Below are 17,261 nucleotides of genomic sequence, written 5' to 3' on the forward strand. Positions count from 1 at the left end.
CCACTTTCCTGTAGACATTCAGGCTGTGCTCAGTTTGCTCAGTCTACATTTTGAGTGACCGCTATGTCTATAAGCAGCTGGTGTTTTGAGCCTTTGGTGTTGTTCTCAATGCTCCAGTGTGCTGCAGTCATTTGGTGGCCCATATTGTCATGCAGCTTGGTGGCTACGGTGCCTTATAAGACTTTCCATGTTGTGGGGAACAGGTTACCAGCCAGTGGTTGGATGGTACAGTTCCTTTGTGAGGATCCTTCATGATCAGCACTGTCCTTCCCTGAGTTGGTCTATCTGGGTGGGAGCCTGGTGCTAGCAGCTGATTCATGTATGCAGCCATGCATATGTGTACTGTCACTAGTTACTTTATCCAGTAGCTATAAATCATGTCCAGATCAGATGCAATCTAGCTATTCATGATCTTGACCATGCTGCTGGATTTTTGCTACTGAGATGGTCATGGATTTCTGTTCCTGGAGATTGCCGTTGTCTTCTCTATCTCCTTAATGTACTTCCAGTACTGCTTATTTTCTCTTGTTGGCAACTACTTTACTGCGCTGTTGCTTAGAAGCTGGGAGTAAAGAAGCATGCCCTGTTCTCCAATTAACCATCCCGGTTAATTGGAGAACAGGGCATGCTTCTTTCTGACCTCTCAGATATATCTCCTTAATCAGTAACCCAGTGCTGCAAGTCTTGGTTTAGCAGTTTCTATGGCTGGAGTCAGGCCCTTGTACTTTCCCAGCAGCCAGGTGTTATACCGCTGTTCTACTTGAACAAGCAGCAAATCATTTTCAGTATTTCAATGGTTGTATGCCATTTAATTAGTTTCAGCCATGGTAGTAGCAGAGATTGACATTATGGTTTATTGGCATCTCCCAGCATGCTGTCTGGTGGAACTACTCCCCTGACCCTTGGTAATAAGTCTCAAATATTAACTGTTGCTAGTTTATTCTTTTGTTTCTTCTATCACCTCACCTGCTGTGATCTGCAACAGGAGGGGGCGGGGTAGTTAATAGTGAAGTTCCACCTTCAGGTTTTGGCTGCACATCCAGTTCTCATTCTTCTTGCTTCTGGAGTGTAATGCATAAGTTAGTCTATCTCAAACTGAGAGAAGCTTATTTATCAATAAGTGTTGGGTAACTATTTATCATTTAACATGGATGTCGTTTTTTTTTTCATCCATAGTCCCCTCATAAGTTTTATGTATCTTCTCTCATATAATGTCTGTACTGTTGTGGTGGCATTCTATCAAATCCAGATTTTCGTGTCTAGTCCATGCGTGATTTGTTCCAGTAGCTCACTCGTACTCAGATTGTGTTGGGCCCTCAACCTTTAATGTGGACCTTGTTACTTCAGGTGATGTTCAAGCGGACACAACTCTCTCTTAGTTCATGTCACTCTCATATCTGTGTTCGGCATGTATTGCACAGTGATCCCTAACTTGGAGGGTACTAGTAAGGCAGGCTCCAGGTTAAAGAACATCGGTTAGACCCCCCCACCAGATAGATTTACCTACCGTGATCCAGTGCAGGCGCAGTAGCGGGTTCCAGATCAGGCTCAGGCAGAAATAGCAGAGCCCAATCGGGTCGGCTCTACTGCACAGGCAAACCGTACCTGTGCAGTGGAGTGTACACAATCGGGCTCGGCTATTTCCGCCTGAGCCCGATTGGAAGCCCACTACTGCGCCTGAGCTGGAGCCGGGGAAGGTAAATATCCTTGTCTGCTGTGGTTTCGGTGGAGCCAGCGTTGGATCCATGAGGCTTAGGAGACTGGGGGAAGCCTCATTGGGATCCAGAGGCTTCCCCCTCCCAAGATAAGTACCCCCCGGGGGAGGGGGGGGGGTTTCATACAGATCCTCTTTAAATTCAAACCATGGCTAAGAGCGCTATTCTTACTAGTGCCCATGCACGAGCCGCAGTGTAGACCTGGATACCACAGAGAACAAAAAGGAGCTGTGCCTACTTTGCAGTTGTAGATGCACGGCAGCATGGCGCCCAATTGTTTACATTGGGTGGAAAGGAGATTGGGATTTAATAGCAGGGCCAGATTTACCATAAGGCACTGTAGGCATGTGCCTACAGGCAGGGCCGGAGGCATCCCTCCGAAAATGGCGCAGGGAGAAAAATGGCGCACCGTTCTGCCGATAAATGTATCATAAAACGCTATTTACCGTTTTAATGTAAATACAATAAAACGGTAAATTTCGTTTTATGCTACATTGATTGCAGAGCGGTGCGCCATGATAAACATGCAGGGCTGGGGGAGAGAGGCAGCGGGAGACTAGAGGGCATAGGCAGCGGATGTATGCAGAAGCATACGTTACCTTATCCTGGGCCAGTGATCGCTCCTTCCCTCCGCTCCTTCCATTCGTTTGCTGTAGTCCCGCAGCCGGCCAATCAGCATGCGGAGACTGAAGCCACATGGCGATTGGCCGGCTGCAGGACTACAGTAAACGAATGGAAGAAGTGCAGGAGCGGAGGGAAGGAGCGATCGGCGGCCGGGACAAGGTAACGTATGCTTCTGCACACATCCTCCCCGCTGCCTATGCCCTCCAGTGTCCCGCTGACTCTCTCCTCCCCCGACCCCCGCTGCATTCTTGAACAATTATAACGCTATTTAGCGTTATAAGTGTAAGGCACACTGCCTGCGCCATTTTTTAACACTTATAACGCTAAATAGCGTTATATAATGTAAGTCTATGGGGCGCCCTTTGTATTCCCCTGGCGCTGTGCGCCATTATTAACTGTCACGGGGCCGGAGCTACCATAGGAAAAAAATGGGAAATTGCCCCAGAGCCTGTAGGGGCCCTCAAGGTGTCCCTCCCCCATATTAACTGTTGCTCCCCAGGGACTCTGCAGAGTCTGTTAAGTTAAGAGGTGATTGGGGGAGGGTCAGCAGCCAGCTCAGGGGCCCAGGAGGGAAATTTGGCTGCAACAAAGGGCCTCTAATGGTGTTTTTTGGTCGGAGGTGTCTGTTGGGGGGGGGGGCCCAGGCTAATTTTGCCCTAGGGCCCAATTGTTACTTGAACCGGCCCTGCCTACAGGCGCCTGATGATGGAAAGGCGGCTCAATTCCCTCCCCTAGTGCCTCCCTCCTTCCATATTTAGAGTCTCGGAGTTTATCGCAAACAAGGTTACTGACTCAGCTCTCGCCATTCCACTGATGATATCTCCCTTCAGTCGGGGGCACCTCTAGCTACTAAATATTAAAGGTACGTTTGGCTGCCTAATGCTAAGGGACACCTGTAGCTACCTATGACAGGTAAAAGTAGTAAGGGTGAAGTGGCCGCTGGACCAGCCAGCACACTTGTGGTGCGCTTCAGCTGGGTTTGTAGATTCATGGAGGGCGGAGTCTAGTGTGCCAGGACATCTGTGCCTATAGGCTCCTGTGATGTAAATCCAGGCCTATTTAACAGGCTTAAATAATTATACATGAAGAACAGCACATGCCAGAAAGTGAATGCTTTTTACGTTTCTTATGTATAGGAGAGTGGCAAAATATAACTATTGTTAATATAAGCTTACCCTAGAAGTATTAGAGGCAGAAGAGCAGGAGGGAAAGCCAAGCAATATGCATTGTTTAACCACTTGAGGACCACAGTGGCAAACCCCCCTAAAGACCAGGCACATTTTTACTAAGATGGCCACTGCAGCTTTAAGGCCAAGCTGCAGGGCCGCACAACACAGCACATGAGTGATTTCCCCCCCCCCCTTTTCCCCCCACCAACAGAGGTCTGATCGCCCTCAAGTTGTTTATTTATTTTTGTTAAATAAATATTTTTTTGTCATTTTTTCCTATTTATTATTATTTTATTTTTTTTCCTCTCTGTTGGTGGGGTCTGATCGCCCCCCAATTTTTTTTTTTCCCAAATAAATATTTATATCTTTTTTTTTGTCATTATTTATTCCTATTTATTATTATTATTTTTTTTTTTTTCAAATCCCTCCCTCCCCCCCAACCAGCCAGTCACGGCGATCAGCTGTCATAGGCTTCTGCCTATGAGAGCCGATCGCTTGTCAGCTGTGTCACACGGCTGTCCCCAGTACAGCGCTGCTGCTGATTGCAGCGCTGTACATGTAAATAGACAGCGAAATCGCCACTCGGAGACTGAAGGCGGGGCGGAGCTCCGCCCCTTGAGCAGGAGATGCGCGCGCAGCCTGCACGCGATCTCCTGCAAAACAGAGCCGCGGCCACGCTCATCGGCATTAGGCAGTTGGCAGGTAGTTAAAAGGAAAAAAAATATGATGACAGCCTCCATATTCCTTCTCACCTTGGTTGCACTTTAAGCAAAGTTTATAATGACAGCATAAGAGAGGAAACATGCTGGGCCTGTTAGCAGGACCAGATTCCGGATCAGAACATGGAACACTTGCTATGAACAGGAACACTCACCTTGTTCTTGTTGTACTCGGCATCACCCCAGAATATGGTCCCAGCTGCTCCCTGTGCTGCACTCTCTCCAATGGTGGAAATAAGGTCCATCTGAGGGTATAAAAATGCAAGGTCAGTATTATAATTATTTCCACCCAACCACTCCCACAGTGTGATGTCATGACCATGGTCCTGACAGTTTGCTCTGTGTGAACCTTGTTGCATTGTGGAAAAGAACATATTTTTCCAACTGCAATCTCTCTCTCTCTGTGCATAGAACTCTCAGTAACGAACATTTCGTACAGATCACCTGGCAGAACTAAAGCTGTCGAACTTTCAAGAAACGGTGCAAACCAAGCACTCTCCGCACTCACTAGGATCACTGAGAAACAAACCACACTGTATGTGTAGGCTTCCAATTGGAGTGCTGTGCCTCCATGTATCACTGGTGGCGACAACTTTAGTTCAGCAAAACACTTGGGCACAAGCAAGGATAGCCTGTATTTATTGCACATCAGTGTAAAAACAAGTGCCCACGTGTTCCGCTGGACTTTATTGTTACAAATAGAACTAAAGCTGTCGCCACCAGTGATACATTTCAGAATGTGAATCAGGGAGAAGATTTTACAATGGGTAAAAAATGCATTTATAAATGAATATTGTAAAAAGATGAGCAATTTTATTCATTATGTTATTTTCACTACAGTTCTTCTTTAAGTATGTTACAATACAAAGCCGTACAGCAACTGGTTGAAATCTAATTTGGTATCCCTGGTTAGCATAACTGTGGTGACTTGCTTAGGAAAACAGTGGTGCCTGAGTAGGACGCCTCGGGCCACAGGGCTCCGGCTCTTCATACTTTTTCCCCCCTTCCCTCTGTGGCTCACCTATGCCGGGAGGTCGGAGGAGTTCCCCCTGCTCTCCCCATCCTGGGGAGCCTGGACACGCTGGGCTAAGGACCCCGGATCGCCGCCTCCGCATCGCCGCATCCAGGCTGGGCTAAGGACTCCGGATCGCCGCCATTGCATCGCCGCCTCCGCATCGCCGCATCCAGGCTGGGCTAAGGACCCCGGATCGCCGCCATTGCATCGCCGCCTCCGCATCGCCGCATCCAGGCTGGCTAAGGACCACACACAGGCCTCTCAACCACCGCAGAGGGACAGGCGCTGATGCGGCGGCTCTGGGGAGGACAGGACACACTTGTCATCGGAGCTGGCTGTGGCCAGGGAACGGTCCGCCTCGCCCCACTGCCGACTGCATGCACGGTACTCCCTGGCTCCTACACGCACAGGGCCGCCACGTGGGCAGCTACACCGCCGCTGCCAGGGGAACCAAGGACGCCGCCCGCAATTAAAGGCACAGGGACTGCCTCACCACCGCAGAGGGGCGGATGCGGCCACATGCTGCCTGTTAACGTTGGAGCCCTAGCTTCCATCCTGGAGCCCTCTGCCTAGAGCCTGCTGCCACCATCTTGTCCACCATCACTGCTGTGTCCCTTATCCGCCGCTGCTGCTCAGGTCACACAACCTGCCCCAGGGGACTGACCAGCACTCCATCAAGCCACAGTCTCAGTCCAGGGCCCCAGCAGCAGGTCCAATACAGCCCCCAGCCACTCCAAGGCCCACCAGGATCCGCAGCAGACACATCCCCTAACATCGGGCACCAGTCTCAACAGAAGACAAAGCGATGCAGCCAGCCAGCGGGACACTAACTTGACCGACCAGGTTACGCCACAATCCTAAGGAGACTCACCTCTTTTTCCCTCTCCTCTCTTTGTCTCTTTCCTAGGGTCAGACTGGGGGGCATCTGATTCAAAGCATCGCTGCAAAGCGTTTTGAGTGCCATGGACGGCAGCGGATTACCCCCCTGGTCCTACCCCCGGGTTCATCTCTCACACACCACTCTATCTATGCTATATCTCTATGCCTTGTATTGCACTGTACCTACTGTATGTATTTACTGTATATACCTGTATGTATGTATGTATGTATGTATGTACTGTATGTATATATTGTATGCTAAACGCACCATGCTGCTATTGTACCATCACCGACCCTGTTTGTGCCAAAACCAATTCCGGGTACGACTCACGTTGTACTTGGCGAAATAAACTTGATTCTGATTCTGTATTGCTGGTGTTCTAAATGTGCTAACTAAGCTTTAATGGTTTTATAGAAGTTCTTTATTGATTGAGAAACACCTCTGGTCAATATTCACCAAACCAGAATTGTATCAGGTTTTTGTGTATGAATGTTAAAATTAAGAACTACCCCTCAAAGTGATCCAAGCAGCTTTCTTTTTCTGCAGTTTGTCCTGGTTTTTAATAGCTGAGGAGCTGCCATACTCCCCCCCCCCCCCCCCCCCCCTTATTTATCCAGGGGAAGGTGTGAAGGTAATTAAGTGTGACTCTCCAAATCTTTTGAAGTACATTGTCCTTTTGTTTGCTTATTGCTACTGCTAATTACTGCAACCCTTATCTCTTAGCTCTTTCTCTTTGTGTGGTCTGCAGTCTGGCTGAAGTAGGGCAATAATAAATGCATGCTGTTCACACTCAGGCGATTAGCACACTTTTGCTGCTAATTGCCAAATCCCCGTGATTGCGAATCGCCAGCAGTGAGAACCCTGCCTTATAGTTTACATTGCGCTAGCACTTTAAAAACCGATAGCAATTAGTGCTGAATGCAAAACATGCTACAAGCAGCAATTTGCTTTTGCATTTTTTGAGCGATTGCAATGTATTTCAATCAGAATTCCAATCACTCAAAAGAATTGAAAATTTCCAGTGATTTCTATGCGTTAATCGTGTAAAAATCGCCGGCGCAAAACTCTAGCGTTAATCCCTAGCATTTTGCATCTGTAAGTGTGAATGAGCCCTTAAATGTAAAAATATTTATTTTTAGTAAAGAACCACATTGTTAGAATGCATTTTTAATAGGCTACCAAGATGCCCTGCGTGCAAAAAATTGTGCTCGGTTCATTTTTAAATGTTCTACTCCTGCCCATAAGCTTTTTTGTCCAATGAAGTTTAGAAGTTTATGCAGTAGACGTTAAGTGGAGATTGTGTATTATGGCAAAACAATGGCTAAAAACAGTTCTGCCTGGATCATGCAAGTTTTAGGTGTTAGCTCATAAAAGGGTTAAAAAAATGGATCTGCATTATAATCTCATTGCTGGGATCACTGTGCCAAGATAAATCAAGCAGGATACTGAAGTTATGATCTGCCAGTACAGATGTAGACAAGCACACAGATCATTCAACATGAGTAATCTGGTGTTGCTTTCCTGAGACCACCCTGGAGATCATGTGATTCGTTGTGTAAGCATGCAGAATTTACACATGGGTGAGTGTACAACAGAGCAAGATCACCCTCGAGGCATCGTGGGCAGGTGCCTAGGGCCTGGTGGGCATCCAAGAGCCTAGCTACCATCTCCTCTGAGCCCTTCCTAACCTTACTAAAAAGGGACGCAAGTATAGCCAGTGCTCTTGCCTTGAGCCACAAAATGTTTTTATGGGGGGAGGGGGAGCAACTCTGACACACAATTCCTACACTAGTAAATAAAATAATGAGAAAGCCTCAGTATGTCCCGACAACAGGAAGGAGACGAGATCCAGGAATGGAAACCAGCTCAGTGAGATGGCAGACAGCTTTCTTGGGTAGTGTATAAAGCACTACTTCTGTAACATACAAGAGAAGCTGCTGTCACTGTATTCTCAATGAGTCATAGTGTAAGTTATTATTATAACACTTACCAGAAGATTCATTTTAATGATCTGCCCTTTTTTGCAGTCTGTTGCTCCATATTTCCAAGACAGTATTGCATGCGCAGATATATAAATCATTCCCTTACAATACGTCTGCTAATTGGGCAACACCATCCCTACCCAACAACTGCTGAGATAAAATCTCAGACACGCAAGAAGACTGGTTTCAATTACTTAGAAAAGACAGAGTCACAGATGGCCCAGCGAGCTCATGGTGAACTAGAACTCCTAGGAGTGTGTAAGGGGTTAAAAGACCAAAAATGCTCTAAAAAGCTTACTAAAATGCTATGCAAAACAGAAGTTTGCCTTCTTAAAACAAAAAGGTATTTGTAATTGTTCAGGTTGCAGTGAGCAGCATCTGAGATGTCCCACAGTGCATCACTGCTGAATATGCTAAATGTCCCTTTGTTGTCCCCAGGGCCGGATTTCGACAAGCTGCGCTGTAATCCCATTCAGGTTCACACTGCTTCTCAGCAGTCCTCTATATTGTACTAGACACTCCAAGCAGGGGAACATAAGCAGACAAACAGAAACTTCCTCAATGTTATCCCATTCAGGTTCACACTGCTTCTCAGGAGTCCTCTATCTATATTGTACTAGACACTCCAAGCAGGGGAACATAAGCAGACAAACAGAAACTTCCTCAATGTTATGAAATCTCAAGTCAAACTTTAATCCAGAAAAGCAAAGTAAAATATACAGCACTCACTTCTGTGGGTCCTAAATCCTTTAGGACCCACTTGGCTATCACCGCATCCCACCAAAGTGGTACTAATGGTACTAATAGTACATCACCATCGGCACTGCATACACTATTTGCTCGTTCTTAATCCAACCGGTTTCGGCCTCTTGCTTTCCCTGATGACGGCAAGAGGCCGAAACAATGTAAATGTGTGTTAATTTTTTATTTTTTTTTACTTTCAGTTGTAGTATTGCTTTTTGGCCACAAGATGGTGGCCATGAGTTTGTTTACATGACATCACTCTAAGCGTAACACACGCTTAGATTGACGCATCGGGGAGGGAACAGCCAGAAAAAGCACAGTTTCCGAGAGAAGCTGTTGCTTTTTCAGCGGGGGCGAGGAATCAGTGATCGGGCACCATAGCCGGATACATTGATCCGCGGCCAGGAGTGCGCGTGCACGATCGGCCACAGGAGCGCGCGGTAGCGTGCATGGTTCCTGGACGTAGTTTCTACGTCCAGGAACCAAAATAGGTTAATGTTTTATTTCTTAGTTGTAATACACATACAAATCATAATATCTTTTTTTTTCGCTTCAGTGTCTCTTTAATACTGAGGGTACTTCTGGGTACCTAATACTAAGAGGGAATCTGTAGCTGCCTATGACGGGCAAGGGAAGTAAGGGAGAAGTGACAGTTGGGACAGCCAGCACACTTGCAATGCGGTTTGGCAGGGGTTTGTAGGTTTATGGAGAGCAAAATCTAAGGTGCCAGGACATCTGTGCCTATAGGCTTCTGTAAAGTAAAACCAGGCCTGGTTATCTTTGAAAGGGTGATTTGCATATTCAGCAGTGATGCACTGTGGGACACCTCAGATGCTCACCCTAACCTGTATAATCGCAGAAAAAGAAGGAAGCAGTAAAGTGCAGTCACTTCAGGTGCATCACATAACCAGACAAACAGTGTCCCCTGAATCATCAGGTATAGATCTCATTATACCTTTATGTAGAAAAGTGCAGCGCTGGGAAAGTACAACATGTGGGTTGTGCTGGTACATCCATACAGTGCAAACAGAGCTGTGACCGTATACACACAGCCTTGTGCTGTATGCAGACACTGGGGGAGGAAGGGGTTAATCAGAAAGGTTTCCAGTTAGCACGGATGTGCCCTTTCCTTTAGCTGAAATTCCCATTCGATTCATTCCATTCCTACTTCTAAAGAATCACTTCGACCCACGTTGTGTGGAGGCGGGGCAAATTCCCGCCCGGGGTTGGGCATCTGAAAAGTTTTCACTGCGACATGCAGCCTCAATTTGTATTACTCAATAAGCAGATTGCTTCAGTCTCAGCAACCAATCAGATCTCACTGTGCTGCAGTTAAGTTTATTTGTAAATGTACTGATACTTAAAGTGGAACTCCAGTGAAAATAATGTAATAAAAAAGTGCTTTATTTTTTACAATAATTATGTATAAATGGTTCAGTCAGTGTTTGCTCATTGTAAAATCTTTCCTCTCCCTGATTTTTATTATGACATTTATCACATGGTGATATTTTTACTGCTGGCAAGTAATGTCACCGATGCTGCTTGCTTTTTTTTGGCAGTTGTAAACAGCTATTATGTCCCACAATGCAACAAGGCTCCCACAGTGTGATGTCAGTACCTCAGTTATGTGAGACGCTGACATTTGTGGGAGGGGTTTCACCACAAAATCAGCCATACAAAGCCCCCTGATGATCCATTTGAGAAAAGGAATAGATTTCTCATGGGAAAGGGGGTATCAGCTACTGATTGGGATGACGTTCAATTCTTGGTTACGGTTTCTCTTTAAGTGTGCTTAAATTAACTTAAATAAGGCCTCAACCAATAATGTGATATTCAATACCAATAGGTGTGCGCTCCTGGAAATGAAATAGAAATCAATATTGCACAATCTATGGAGCGCTCTCCCCAACAATATGATGAATTGGTAGTTCTATATAAAACAACAGGAGTAGCGCTTCAAGGCCTAATTGTCCTTGTTACCACCAGTGATAACGATGAGAAGACTGTCCATCAATCTCTCCCACTCTTCACACTGACAGATGCAACTTTCCAAGTGGCCAACACAGCGTATGCAAAACAAAAGAAAATAGACCCAGTAGCGTAACTCTGTATGTTGTAACAGGAGGACAGAACACTGAAGAAACCGGCACTGCTGAAAAGCTGTGTTTTAATGAAGCGTTTGGTCGTAGTACAAAAACATGCAGTGAGGCAATCGCAATGCTGCAGTGATACAGTTATAAAAACAATCAGGAGGGATACCTTGTGGTGCGGTGGGTGCCGGGTGGTTCTTAGGCTTAGAACCACCCGGCACCCACCGCACCACAAGGTATCCCTCCTGATTGTTTTTATAACTGTATCACTGCAGCATTGCGATTGCCTCACTGCATGTTTTTGTACTACGACCAAACGCTTCATTAAAACACAGCTTTTCAGCAGTGCCGGTTTCTTCAGTGTTCTGTCCTCCTGTTACAACATATATTCTATCACCAGAGCACGCTCAGCTGGAAGAGGGACCAATGACCACTGCAGAGTACCCGCTCCCATAGTAGTGCCAACCCGCTTTGTTCTTGACACTTGCGTAACTCTGTATGCAGGATTTATACCACCACCTTCACCGGGTCTTCAAATCTGTATACTTTTTACACCAAATGTGAGCCGGACACCCCACACTGTGAAGAGTGGGAGAGATTGATGGACAGTCTTCTCATCGTTGTCACTGGTGGTAACAAGAAGACTGTCCATCAAAGTATACAGATTTGAAGACCCGGTGAAGGTGGTGGTATAAATCCTGCATACAGAGTTACGCTACTGGGTCTATTTTCTTTTGTTTTGCATACGCTGTGTTGGCCACTTGGAAAGTTGCATCTGTCAGTGTGAAGAGTGGGAGAGATTGATGGACAGTCTTCTCATCGTTATCACTGGTGGTAACAAGGACAATTAGGCCTTGAAGTGCTACTCCAATAATGTGATATGCTTATTTTATTGCATTGTTAAGTTACTGGTATGTCAACTTCACTATGTATAGTTTAAACTGTTACGTTGTGCTTACACTCAGAGTAAATTTATTTGAATAATGTATTTTGAAACTGTCAACTCTCTTACAGTTGTAAATTAACTCCATAGATTCATTCCAAGTGCTGATAACACAGGGAATGATCACTGCACAGACATACTGCTTGGCAGCCTGTTCTGTTCTATGAATGGGGAGGGGACATGTAAGAGGTGCAGCTGTGGGGACTATAGTAGAGGAGGTCAGGCCATTAGTAAATAAACGTCACGGATCACCATCAGTGACACCAGTGTCACTGGGGGACACCTGTACTCACGACTCATTTCCAAATCAGTTATCCATAAACAATTGTTTCGGCTGACATGTCTACTGTGTAGTTTCAGGGCAGTGTACACAGAGAATGTGGCAATTATCTTATCTGGTGCACAGCACAACCATGGTTTCCTTATGAGTTATACATGTGTTTTAGCACCACCCCATAGTTTGCCGTGCTTACAAAAAGCACATGACAATGCGGGGATTAAAGAGACACTGAAGCGAAAAGAAAAAATTATGCTCTAATGATTTGTATGTGTAGTACAGCTAAGAAATTAAACATCAGGAAAAGAGATACAAGTATAATATTGTTTCCAGTACAGCAGTGGTCCTCGAACTAAGGCCCGCGAACCGAATATGGCCTTTACCGGCCCCCACACACCAAATGTATTACTTATAGATGCGGTCAGCTACATTTTTAAATATTGGTGGTCCGCATATAGAATAGCAGTGCTGGCACCACCCATCCACATAGAAGCCAGAAAGCAGTAATTCGCTGGTTTCCAATCAAATTCCACATCAGGTGACACTACTGTCCAATTAGACTGCAGGTTCTCACATGGGTAAGCTTCACTGTCTGGCCCGCAAAGATTTCTACATCATTTTATGTATACTCCGGCCCCCCAGCAGTCTGAAGTATGTTGACCTGGCCCTCGACCCAAAACGTTTGGGGAACCCTGCAGTACAGGAAGAGTTGAGAAACTCCAGTTGTTATCTATGCAAAAAAAAGCCATTGAGATCCACGACTTTCAAAGTCGCAGAGAGCTCTGTGTAATGAATAGCAACATGGCAGCGGCGGTGGATGGTGTTACCACCGCAGCTGCTTCTGATTCACTGCCTGCCAGTCTTTCCGCACCTCGGGCGTCTAGCACGCCGAGGACGAGTGTCTCTGCTGCTCACAGGGGTGCTGGGAGGAGTAGTGCTGTGGCAGCAGCGGTGGATGGCGTTTCCACCGCAGCTGCTTCTGATTCTCTGCCCGCCAGTCTTCCCGCACCTCAGGCGTCTGGTACGCCGAGGTCGGGTGTCTCTGCTGCTCACAGGGTTGCATTAGTGCGTGCGCGTGCTCACCGTCAGGATCTTTATGCCAGGAGGAGGCGCGTCAGCTGACCGGCTGATGTCATTGGGTACGTTTGCTGCTGCTGATTGGGCAGTGGCGTAGCTAAGGAGCTGTGGGCCCCGATGCAAGTTTTACAATGGGGCCCCCCATGCACTCTATACATAGCAATTGAAACGGCGCACTAAAAGCTGCCAATGGCAACTACAATGTCAGAGGTGCAAGAAGGGGATGGGGAATAGTTTGTTAATGATTACCACTATTCAAAGTATATATATATAAATGATTATTATGAGCACAGGACCAATAGAGAGCTAATACTGTAGTTGAGGGAGGGCCATTCGGGGCCCCTCTGGCCCAAGGGCCCCGATGCGGTCGCTACCGCTGCACCCCCTGTTGCTACGCCCCTGTGATTGGGGAAGTGCGGTGGGCGTGCCTCAGGGGACTCCTCCGCTTCTTAAGCACGGCGGATTCAGTGGCAACTTGTCTGCTGTTGCGAATACTTCGTGTTAGCGCTCAGACCTTAGATAGATCCGGTGTGTTTTGATCCGGGAGGAAACCGGGGATTTCACACAGCATAGGAAGAATTGATAGCCATTATTATAATCGAATATTGTATTATCTGTTATGACTCTTGCTCGTTCTGACTATTCTTACTCTCAGTGATTTTGTACTTCTACCCATCTGATCTAGTTGCCGACTCTGCCTGTTATAACCTTCTTGTCTCTGTTTTCTGACTTTGTACCATATCTGCCAGTCTGTTGCCAAACTCTGCTAGTCTGACTACTCTACTCTCATCAGAGGGGCCTATTCTCTGGTGAGGGGCTTGGTACTAATACTGCCCACCAGCTCCTCTGGTGTGGCATTGTCATACCTATCAGTACTATTGTTGCACCAAGCACTACACCTATTACACCATCTGTATTTGTTGTCACAGCAGCTTCTGATATACCAGTATTATAGGTGATTCTGCAGATCACCTTATAATCAGGTATATATCTGCATTATAGGGGATACTGCAGATCACCTAATAATCAGAATTCTGCCTTTTGCTGACACAAAATCGTTACACTCTGTCTTCTGAAGCTTGTTATCTCAAGTGTCTGGCACTGTATTTTCTTTTTCTCTCCAGAGGACAGGTCAATAGTTCACTTGCCTGCTCTGTAAAAACATTTAGAACTAGTGACTTAGGGCTAAATCTGTCACTAATACCGCCGTGCGGATGTCCACCGCATGCACACACCCGCCCATTCTGGCCCCCTCCGGCTCTCTGCAGTGTCTCTGCGTCTGTCCCTGCACATGCGCAGTGCAAAAAAGCACTGACACAGGGACGGACGCAGGAACATTAGGGTTTTATTATATAGATTGCTGAGTAGTGTGTAAACTGCAAATATTAGAGAATGATGCAATGTTATGAAAAAAAAAACACTATATAACTAAAAACAAAAATATGAGAATATTTTCTTTGCTACTAATCTTCTAGTAATTATCCGTACTACACATTCAACTCTTTTTCGCTTCAGTCTCTTTAAAACTCACTTGCAATTTCACTGATACCTAAGCCTCAGACCTAGGACACACTGATTTGGGATCACATTGCCGCCCCCCCCCCAAACCCCCCCCCCCCCCCCCCAAAAAATCGCTCTATCTGCAGGATCGATTTAAAGTATAGGATCACTACAAAATTGCTGTAACAAAATAGATTTTGCGTCAATTTTACTATCGGAACCTCAAGTAAAAAAAATGTAAATTATAATATCAATTTCTTTTGTAATCACCAGCACTAAAATAAAATTGCTACAAAAAAAAAAAAAAAAAAAAAAAAGATGGGAATCGCTGTTGAAGTTGCTTTACAAAACAATAGCAAAAACACTGAGCCATTGCGACTGCAATCAGTAATCTGCATTGAATCCCAGGCCTTAAAGGGAACCTAAAGTGAGGCTGCCATGTTTAGTTCCTTTTAAGCAATACCAGTTGCCTGGCTATCCTGCTGATCTCTTTGGCTGCACTGCAGTAGTGTATGAATCACACACCTGAAACAAGCATGCAGCTAATCCAGCCAGACTTCAGTCAAAGGCACCTGATCCGCATGCTTGTTCAGGGTCTATGGCTAAAAGTATTAAAGGCAGAGGATCAGCAGGACAGCCAGGCAATCTACATTGTTTAAAAGGAAATAAATATGTCAGACTCTACATCCCTCTGGCTTCAGGTTCCCTTTAAGAAAAATCAGAAAAGGTTTTTATTCGCCAAGCACGACCCAAGTCGTGCCCAGAATTGGGGTTAGCACACAAGATGTAAACACAGCTCAGGAGGGAGACAAATTGCTTTGACAGAGTTAAAAAAAAAAAAAAAAAAAAAAAAAACAGACAAATAATTTTTGTCAGTACAGAACTGAGCAGCTTAACACTGACGCTGGAGGCTTGGACGGACCACTGTTCTATCACAGCAGTCGATATGACTGCAGGCCTAGGGTGGGAGCCACTTAATGTATGTACACATGCAAAATTACTGTCACCCACAGGGGTGGGGGGTGTTTTCTCTGGATGAAAGTTCAGAGCCAAGTTCTGAAGGGCTGATTGCGATTAACAGAGCGGCATGGAGCTGGAGAGCAACAATGGTCTCGGCCGGCACTCTGACGACATGATACGGTAGTCCGCATCACTTGCCAATGAATCAGGGCTGCCTTACACACGCTAAATCAAGGGTCAGGAACCTTTTTGGCTGAGAGAGCCATAAATGCCATATATTTTAATATGTAATTCCGTGAGAGCCATACAATATGTTTCAAACTGGGACAGTGCACATGTGCAGCAGAGGGCTCACATCCCTATTGCCATGGTGATGTGTACACAGTTGATCTGCCGGGCAGCGGAAGTGTCACACATGTCTTCAGCTTTACTTGGGTTTCAGCAACATCAGCAATTTCCCCGAGAGCCAGTCAGGAGAAATACCGACTAACAGCTTGTACAATTAGCTAGCTGACTTGGGGGTTGATTCACTTTGTAGGACGAGATCCCTGCACTTTGGCCCAATAGGCTGCCTGTCAAGTGACACTGATGTCTGGAAGCTATCAATCTTTTACCTGATCTGCCACTTAGGCCTGGTTCACACTAGACAGATCAAAAACTGATCTGTTTTTATTGGGCAACAGTTTTTGATCCATTTTCTTAGCACACGGTGAAGTCGCTCTGGATTAATCACAGCCTCCCCAAACTTGCGGTCTGTTCGGTGGAACGTGCCTATCAGATCCGTACTAAATGAGCAATGCGAACGAATCCTTTTGATTAAGGGCTCGTTTCCCCTATCGCGAATCTGCATGCGTCCAACGCATGCGGATTCGCACATGTAGTGCAAGTGGATGGGCCTGTTTCCACTGTAGTGTTGTTGAGGTACGTTTTTTTTCAGCGGTGAAAAAACGCACAAAAGAGCCGCAGAATTCGCCTGCGAGTGGAATGCATGCGAATCGCATGCAATGTATTTAATAGGGAAATCGCATGCGATTTCCCCATGCGTTTTTTGCCGCGAATTCGCATAGGTACCAATGTAAATTCACACAGGCAGTGACATGGTTAAAATCGCATATACCCTCACCTATGCGAATTCGCGGCAAAAAACGCATGTGATTTCATGAGCGGTGGAATCCAGGCGATTCCGCACCGCAATAGTGGAAACGAGCCCTCACATAGGATCCATTCACTTCCGTCAGGATCTGGCTCTGCTAAATGGACTGTTTTTAGTGCTTATGTGAAACGGGCTTAATTTACCAACATATGGTCAATCTTGGTTAGATTCACTGTGGTCCATTGCATAATTCATGCATTAAAATAAGTGTGCACTGTAATGGAGACTGGACATAGACTTTAATGCAAAGCCTGCATGCAGGGAGTTAGAATAACACGATCGGTTACATGTGCAGTACTGTGAACAGGCCCATAGGACTGTATGGGTAGAGAGTTGATAGGCAGAATTATTCTGCAACACAACTAAGCACTATCTGTGGTGCCACGTTTGCCAGCTGTTACACAGACATTAAT

General features: G+C 46.0%; 1 protein-coding gene across 2 annotated transcripts in view; it reads right to left on the minus strand.

The window, feature by feature from the left end:
* HYAL2 (hyaluronidase 2) overlaps positions 1-17,261 on the minus strand; it is a 60,815-nt gene that overhangs the window by 2,262 nt on the left and 41,292 nt on the right. For both annotated transcript variants that reach the window (XM_068251562.1, XM_068251561.1), the window contains exon 3: positions 4,383-4,472. In XM_068251562.1, coding sequence (XP_068107663.1) covers positions 4,383-4,472 — 90 coding nt within the window. The remainder of the gene's footprint in view (positions 1-4,382; positions 4,473-17,261) is intronic.

The sequence above is a fragment of the Hyperolius riggenbachi genome, chromosome 9 (genome assembly GCF_040937935.1).
Source record: "Hyperolius riggenbachi isolate aHypRig1 chromosome 9, aHypRig1.pri, whole genome shotgun sequence".
NCBI classification, from domain to species: Eukaryota; Metazoa; Chordata; class Amphibia; order Anura; family Hyperoliidae; genus Hyperolius; species Hyperolius riggenbachi.